Genomic DNA, 7,979 nt, shown 5'->3' with positions numbered 1-7,979 from the left:
TGCTATAAGGAATTTTCTTTTTTGTTCACAGAAATATATATGAGGGTCCATGAGATAAGACTTCTGATCTTGGATCAGGAAATAACATTAAGTCTTACAATATAAGCACTGAATGCTGGATTTGTTTATGGCTATGAGGGGACCAGCTAACTGGGCAGCACTGGGACAGTCTGGTGCCGGGTAGAGGTGGGAATATTCTCCCTTTGGTGGGTTTCTTATGAGTGATGGGGGGCAAAATCATTGTCCAGTCAGGAAGTGTAATGCTGTGTGTGTGTGTGTGTGTGTGTGTGTGGTTGGGGTGAGGGGGGCAGGTCTGTGTTTTGAGGGGCTGGTGGCAGCTGGGACACGTTGAGATCCTGGTTAGGTGCTTCGTCTCAAAGCACCTTCCCGCGATATCCGTGCAAAGTCATCTGCCACTGGGAGGATATGAGGGCCGTAGCATTTTGTTGGGAGTGGTCCACTCTATGTTGCACTGTTTAAAATGGTATTCCCACATTGTGTGCTGATCGGTGCTGTCCGGATTCTGAAGGGCAAGTTGCCAGTCAGCACCACAGGCTTGTCAGTATTCTTCCATGGGGACACACCACTGTGTTAACTGTCCACATTATTCTAATTCCTTACATACAGCTAATGCATTGAACGGTACCAGCTACTTAATCCATAGCACAGTGGACAGACGTGCGTGTGTTGGAGGCAGCATCAGTTGCCGAGTCTCGTAGCCTTCAGTGGCTCCGGGGGCCACCCGGTCAGGAGTCTGACCCAGAATCCTCCGTATTAAAGGAGAGAGTGCAGGAGTTGCCTGAGGGCAGGGTGGAGACAGCACTTATGTGCTGTGATACCACTGGTCCTTGTGGAGGATGAATGGACCCTGTGACAGCAGAATGGCTGGATCCAAGAGAGAGAGAAGAGGAGTGTGAAAGTGGAGGTCCTGATGACTGAGATTAAGATATCAGACTCACATCTGGTGTGGAGTAGAGAGGGGAATGACAGACGGACACCAGTGATTCTGCTTGTGCCAAGAGGTGCTCAGGCTTCTGTTCTGTACGTAAGCAGGAATTTACCAGAAAGAGAGGGAACTGCAGGACTACACTGGCAAATGAGTGAAAATGGACACTGCTGTGTGTTAAGTGGCTGTCAGTGTGGGATAGTCTTAAATCTTGTTGGACAGATCCATTAAAAAAGGACCTTTAACATTCTAGTGTACAATCTTGTCATTTCATCTTCAGTTATAGTCCATGTGCACTGAGAAGCGGCATTTTGTGCTGAAGGACTGGTTGGTTTTTGTTGTGATTATTATGTTGATTGTATTTTGATTTAAACTGAAGGACTAGAGAGAACATGTCGCCCAGAATGGTTGATTTTTCTGTAGAGCGACTGGATGCCGCTCGAGGCAGATTTAAAGGCGAATCAAGATAGATCTGTGGGGGGTGGGAAGCGCCGGCCCCAGATTCATGCCGTTCAGAATCAGCTATCGCGGTCCACAGACAGATGGAGGAGGTGGATGCTGACAAGCTCCAGCCCCACCAGTCTGTAGGCTCGCCTGCTTCAGCCTCCATTTAAACAACTGAATTGAGCTCGCCTGAATTAAATGCTCGATTTAAATCGCATGCAGCCAAGTGCATTCACTGAGTTCTCGCCTTAATTCTTCACCTGTGTTAAACCCGATTAGTTATTTGTCATTTAAGGCACAGGTGCAGCTTTGATTAGAATATGCAGCCTCTGATTCTTTGTGAAACTTAAACCATCATATTATTTATAGACTGCTTAAGTGCTGCCACTATTAACTAAACTAAGTAATCATTGATTAAAATACTGAACACTGCTTCATTCAACGGACAAACAATGTGCATGTAATTAGCATCTCATTTCACTGTTAATAAGGCTTGACTTTGTGGGTGAGCTGAGCAAACACCGAGTCTCGACCCTTCGCTTTGGCCCAGTGTGCGGCCCGTTTGGTCGACACCTCCACGGAAGCCGGAAGGTTAATCGAAGCAGTGAGGAGGTGGCTGGAGCAAAGGAGCCGGGTGACGATGCCCCCCTGGGGGGTTCTGTGGCAGCAGTGCAGAATGAAAGGATAGGGAAATATGACAGGAATGGGTGATGGAAGGAGGATGTGCAAGTCGGGCCGGTGAGGAGATGACGGATGTACTGATGTTTTTGAATGGTAAAGGAGGCCAATGCTGCCTATCTGAAGTGCACATAGCGGCTGTATCACTATTGTGGGGGATGGGGGGGGGATTGGGTGACTTGAGGAACCAGAAGCTGACAGCTGCCACACACATATTGGCACCCCCCCTGATGCTCTTCCACTTCTCAGACATTCAAACTGAGGATTTTACATGGGCAGAACAACAAGGATTCTGATAGTGTGGTCTGAACCAACGCATGGTGATGTGGGTGTGACATCACAAGAAGGGGAGGGGCATGTGGTGGGGCCCAGCTAAGGGTCATAGACACACATGGTAGTCACAACAGTTGCTGTCTGTTGTAAATTATAAAGTGCAGGTTGAACAACGTTGCGTGACGAATGCTTGCTATAGCTTGGCGTGACAGAATTTCTGTGGTAAACGGTCACTCCACTGCCTGCTTCTGTACAGTGTCTCAAACTGCCCACAGTTGCTGAAGGGGGCTCCACCCAGTCTCGCCCTCGGGGGCAGCGATTACTGCAGCAGCTGCCTCCCGGTCAGACTCTCCTCCATTCACTTACAGTCTTCCAGAGTGCTTCGGGGTGCAGGGGGCACACAGCTCTTCCAGAGTGCTTCGGGGTGCAGGGGGCACACAGCTCCACTAGATTAGTGTGTTTGATTTTTTTTCTTTTCTTTTTAAAGCCCCTCCTGATGGAAGATCACTATTTATTTGACTTCCTGGAGGGGTTAAATGTACAAAAATAGACTCATACTGCTGATGTTTTGTTTCAATATTGTTTTTTTTGTTGTTATTTATTAATGAATTCCTTGTTGCATATTTCCTTCCAGGGTGTAACAGTCTATTTCCTTTGGAATCCAGTGTTTTGGGCTGTTACTGAACCTGAAAGGGAGGTTGGGGGATACCCTTATTTAGTTTGTGTGAAATGTCTGTTCAGTTTTTAATCTTTTTTACACCCCTGAAAAGCTGTTTTGCCATTAAGGTAGGACACACAAAGACGCAGATTCTAGGTCTGTACAGGATCTTGCTTGTTCTGATTGGAACTGATGTCCTTTCTGTAAACGACATCCTGCGCTGATGTGGTTCCGCTTGGCCTAATGATGTTGAAAGCTCCCCGGTCACCTGTCTTGATACAGATGTCTTCAGCTTGGCTCCAGTGAGTCATCACGGGGATGAGAGCTATCAATGGGTGTGAGGTCGCATGTGAAGGATGACAGACGTTACGGCGTTTTACTACTGAAACGGACGGTCGCTCGACAAAACACACGTACAAAAAAAAAAAAAAGAAAATGGTTGATGTTCTCCATTCCGCAGTTTAAAAGAAAAGACCCACAGTGGGCCTCGAGTAGCACTTTCATTCCTACTGCTCTTTTTATACGTTTGACTGAGAAAATGTCACTGCTTAAGAAGTTTGATCAAAAATGGGAAAAAGTGACTAAAAGCACAGAAGCCCCCCCCCACCCGCCCAATGTTTTTAATTACGACAGTTAATATTATTTGTATAAATGTAATATTTCTTTGTGTGAAGTGCAGATGACCAGGTGTGTGGATGAGCTCTGGGCAGGAGACTCGCTCTGTGACACTGACGGGGGTCGCCCCCCCCACCCATGAGCCTGTGTGATGCCCTCTGCTGCCCAAAGAGCAGGTCTGAGTCCTGCGGTCACTCAGACGCGAGTGTCAGACACACTGGGCGACGGCAGAGGCATGGGGAAGCCCCATTCTTCCCCCCCCCCCCCCCCCCCCCCCGCCAGTGTCAATCTTTCTACAGTTACTATCACAACCACTCAACTCACAGGTTCATGAGATAAATTAATAACTATAATACTGATGGAAATAGTCTGACGGGGTCCACAGCTACAGGGGAGCCCAGCACTATTCAGGTCGGCTTCCCATTTTAACCCTCCGATCGAGTGGCTCTCGTACCGTGGGATGGCCCCTCCCAAAGGAAAGGTGTAGAAGAGCTGGGCTGTGGCCATGCCCCCCCCCGGGGTGGAGCCTGGGGGCTGCTGTGCCTGGGGGCTAGGGCCGTACACCTTTCATCTGGCCGAGCACCAATGTGGATTCTATCCTTACTAACTGCAGGGTCTATACAATATATACATATATAAATATATATATAAATAAATAAAATATATATATTTATATATTTTACACCTCAACGTACACTCTTTGCTGCTACTGTTTGTACTGTCTACAACAGATTTTCTTGTTATCTTGCTCCTGGTCGTGTATTTTGAACGAGCATGAATTGTAAAGTATTTATTTAAAGAAAAAAAATTACAAATCAAAAAAGACAAAAAAAGAAACCGACTTGTAATTATTAATTTTACGTCCACGTAGCTTTAGAGTTTGTGACATTTCTTGACCTTGCTAGCTGTCGATGGATCCATGTTAAGATCTAGTCGTGTGGTTCAGGATTTTAAGCAGAAGGGACTAAAGAGAAAAAAATTGAATTACTGTCAGTCATATTTAAAGGATAAAATGTTATTTCCTTGAGAACAGGACCCACAAGGATGTGAAAATAATCTGCAGGAAACTGTTTTTTTGTACACTGTACATCCTTAGTATTTTTACATGTAAATGTATATGATAGGGGTGCACATTACCTTCCTTCTTACAGACAGCTTCAATAAAGCATTATGTCAATCTGCTTCAGCCCTGTGTCTGTGCCGCTGTCTTCTGTGATCCAGCTGAACGCGCATGACAGGCAGCCGCTACCATTCAGAAGTGTTTGTCTATGTGTGGAACACATTAGGGGTGTGTCTGTCCCACTCAGACAATGCAGCAGCATCTACATACACGGTCTATGATACGATTTAGATCAGTGAAATGCTATTTTGCGTTGTAAAGTAAAGCCCGAGTGTTATGGTAACAAGGGGGGGGGGGATAAAAATCGTGGGGGGAAAACGGTAATGTGATGCAACGAGTGTATTGATTTGTATCGATTAGCTCTTCAGTTGGTTTCCTTCTAAATTTGAGCCAGACTGCGGGTGTTAAACTGATGCAGCTGTATCAGGGACATTTGGAGCAGATTTCCGATTTGAAACTGTTTTTCATTACAGCCCATATATTATAAGCATATATAATATATACACATAGAAAAATGCTATGTAAAAATATCCATATTCATCTTTACTGTATTAGTCATTTTAATGTAATTAAAACAAAACTGTACAAAATGGCAGCGGTTTCCGTCTCCCCTTATAAATGTACGTGTGGGCGGCCTTCACCTCTCTCTCACACGCGCGCGCACACACACACACACACACACACACACACACACACACACACACACAACCACTCGCTGAACACAGCAAGTCCCTGAGCGTTTCCCCAGTCCTATCGCCCTGGAGCTGGGGGGGGTCACCGGCTTCTATGCTGCCAGCCCGGGTCGTTCCATGCCCTGTCGCGCCCCCTGCCTTTTCTGTAAATCAATGGGATTGATCCTGCCACTCACAGGGGTTTTGCTGCCGCCCCCAATCAGGGGCCGCGGGGGGAGGTAGGCCGGCGCTACCATCAGGTGGGAGGTCTTGCAGCTGCAGGTGCCTGGAACGCAGGAGGGCGACGGTAAAGTTAGCGGCTGGCACGTACGCATGACACCTGCTACTGCCCCCCCCGTCACCCCACATGGTGCTGCTGCTGGGTTCTAAGAACGAGCCCCCAGGGGTCGGGGGGGGGGGGGGTGCAGACCGTAAATAAAAGTGACCTCCTGCCTCGGGTCGGATGCAGCCCCCCCCGCGTCCTGTGGGCTAACTGCTGGGATGGTGTTTGGAGGCATGCTCGCCCGGGATGAAAACGGGAGGCATCCCACCCCCTCACGCCCGTCCCTGCTGGAGCCCAGGATGCTGTGAGCACTCAGTTGCTAAGCTCTCAGGATTTCTGCACCTTGACTGCTGGTACCTTATGTGCTCATTTGAGTCTCTTCAGCTGGGTGTTTTGCTGCAGCGTAGCATGCTGGCTAACCTGCCAGGTGTACAGTGGTGTTGCGACGTGAGCTGGAAGCCTGCTGCCTGTGGGCCCGCGTTCGGCGCTGTGGTGCCCGGCGCCCGGCGGCCCACTTACCCGCGCACGCAGGCTCCGCATCTCCTCGCTCAGCGCCTGTCGCTCCTGCATTAGCTGGTTCTGCCTGTTGAGCAGCTCCAGCACCTGCTGAGCGCTGGCCTGACTGTGCTGGTCCAGCTGCTGCAGCCTGCGGAGGGAACACGGCAGTGAGCGTGTCGCTCGGCTCGCGGCGCGGTGCCTCTGCAGGCTCTCGGCGTGCGCCGCGAGCCGTTTAACCTGCTCTGCTAAGGCTGTGGCTTCTCGATAAACAGCGAATGGCAGCTCCGTGTTTCCTGCTCCTGAAAAGCTGCCTGGATGGCGTATGTAGGCAATGCTGAAAAATATGAGTGAAAGAAGCAGAGAAAGTACCAGGGCGTGGTGATTCCTGCACACAAATTCAATCAAGAATCGGGCCACAACAGCTCAAGAAATGCTTTCAGCGGCTTCCATACATCGCAGGTATTTCTGTTATTATTCATGGTTTCTGAGCAGAGCGTGTTTCACATCTTAGCACGTCTATAATCTGACCGACTACACCGCTGTCCCTAGTCACGTGACGGAGGGTTTGGCCAATGGCAGAGCGGGGGCTGGGGAGCCTTCAGCGCTGGCGGATCCTAGTGAGGGGAGGCCTCTAGCTGTTGCTGAGAGGAAGGACAGATGCCCTGATCCCACTCGCTGGGACCCTGCCGTCTGTGTGCTGGGAAGGTGCCCCCCCCCGCCCCCCCCACAAGAGCTGCAGCGCCCAGGCCAGCTTGTCCTCGGTTACGGCCCGCTGCGCCACGAGCTGGAGCTGCCCCCCCCCCCCCCACGCCGAGCCTGGCACCTCAGCGCCAGCGTAGCGCTCCAGCCTGCGTCAGTCAGTCAGCTGACCACCCCCCCACAAACACGCACCACCTGGCAGGGCGCGAGCACAGAGCACCTCGAGCGCGACGACCTGATCTGACTCGAGCGGCTTTCCTCGCGCCCATCTTCCCGCTTCCCCATTTGAAGCCTCGGCAATGAATGCAGGAGAAGGTCACAGAATTCCGTACCTTCTCCGGTCTATTAAGTATGGTGACATTCCAGAGGATCTGTAAATACATCCTGAAGCCGTCCATAATTAAATCTATTACCCGTTTTCCCCGCGATCCGTCTGTTGTCTCGCTCGGGTTTTCGTGATGCTTTTAGCAGTGGAGTGGTGTTAAAATGTGCACTATTTCATACTGCCACACAACATGACAGTAAACAGAATATTCATTCACACCAGATTTTATCGCACCGTGAACGTCTGCAAGCTCATGGACCAGGCGACTGCGCCAGTGCCGCTTATTCCCCAGCGACTGTACGGCAGGCCGTCGGCGAGGGGAAGCGAGCACTTTTGGTTAAGCGCTTTACAGCCGCGGACGTTTGGTGACACGGCTCTCTGGGCCGTGAAGGCTGGCCAATCTATCGCCAGAGCTGACCTTAATCTGCACCGGCGGTCACGGGAAACCAGGCGTCACGAGGGCCACGTGCCCACCTGGCAGGCGGGGGGGGGGGGGGGGGGGGGCTCGAATCTCAAGGAAGGGCCTGGAATAAAGGGACGAGCTGCTCTGAAGCGGCGCTCGCGATGGGGGTCTGATTAAATCAGAGCCCCGTCCAGCAGTCGAAACAGCAAATCCAATAACTGCGCTACATTTGCTGGCACACAACTTAATTAGGTTTTTAATACAGCTTAGCGGACGGGCTCCGGCTCTGGCCCCCGGCCCGTGCCCCCACCCCACCGCCCCACCCCACCCCGTGCCGGGGCTGGCCGGCTGGCTGGCCGCTGCGCG

The 7,979-nt window shown here is 50.6% G+C and overlaps 1 protein-coding gene and 1 long non-coding RNA gene across 7 annotated transcripts in view; one reads left to right on the top strand and one right to left on the bottom strand.

The window, feature by feature from the left end:
* The first annotated feature begins 710 nt into the window (after positions 1 to 710).
* Positions 711 to 4,800, top strand: LOC125739289 (uncharacterized). The gene is made up of 2 exons (XR_007397112.1): positions 711 to 2,708; positions 2,746 to 4,800. It is a non-coding gene; the product is annotated as an uncharacterized LOC125739289 (long non-coding RNA).
* Positions 4,801 to 5,276: 476 nt separating this feature from the next.
* The window catches only part of sdccag8 (SHH signaling and ciliogenesis regulator sdccag8), a 39,778-nt gene continuing 37,075 nt past the window's right edge, over positions 5,277 to 7,979 (bottom strand). For all 6 annotated transcript variants that reach the window (XM_049009221.1, XM_049009224.1, XM_049009223.1 and 3 more), the window contains 2 exons: positions 6,208 to 6,334; positions 5,277 to 5,691 (listed from right to left, as the gene is read on the bottom strand). In XM_049009221.1, coding sequence (XP_048865178.1) covers positions 5,662 to 5,691; positions 6,208 to 6,334 — 157 coding nt within the window. In that variant the 3' untranslated portion in view covers positions 5,277 to 5,661. The remainder of the gene's footprint in view (positions 5,692 to 6,207; positions 6,335 to 7,979) is intronic.

Source organism: Brienomyrus brachyistius, chromosome 3, assembly GCF_023856365.1.
Source record: "Brienomyrus brachyistius isolate T26 chromosome 3, BBRACH_0.4, whole genome shotgun sequence".
Taxonomy (NCBI): Eukaryota; Metazoa; Chordata; class Actinopteri; order Osteoglossiformes; family Mormyridae; genus Brienomyrus; species Brienomyrus brachyistius.
The sequence above is the reverse complement of the archived record's forward strand: the minus strand, read 5'-3'. Positions and strand labels throughout refer to the sequence as shown.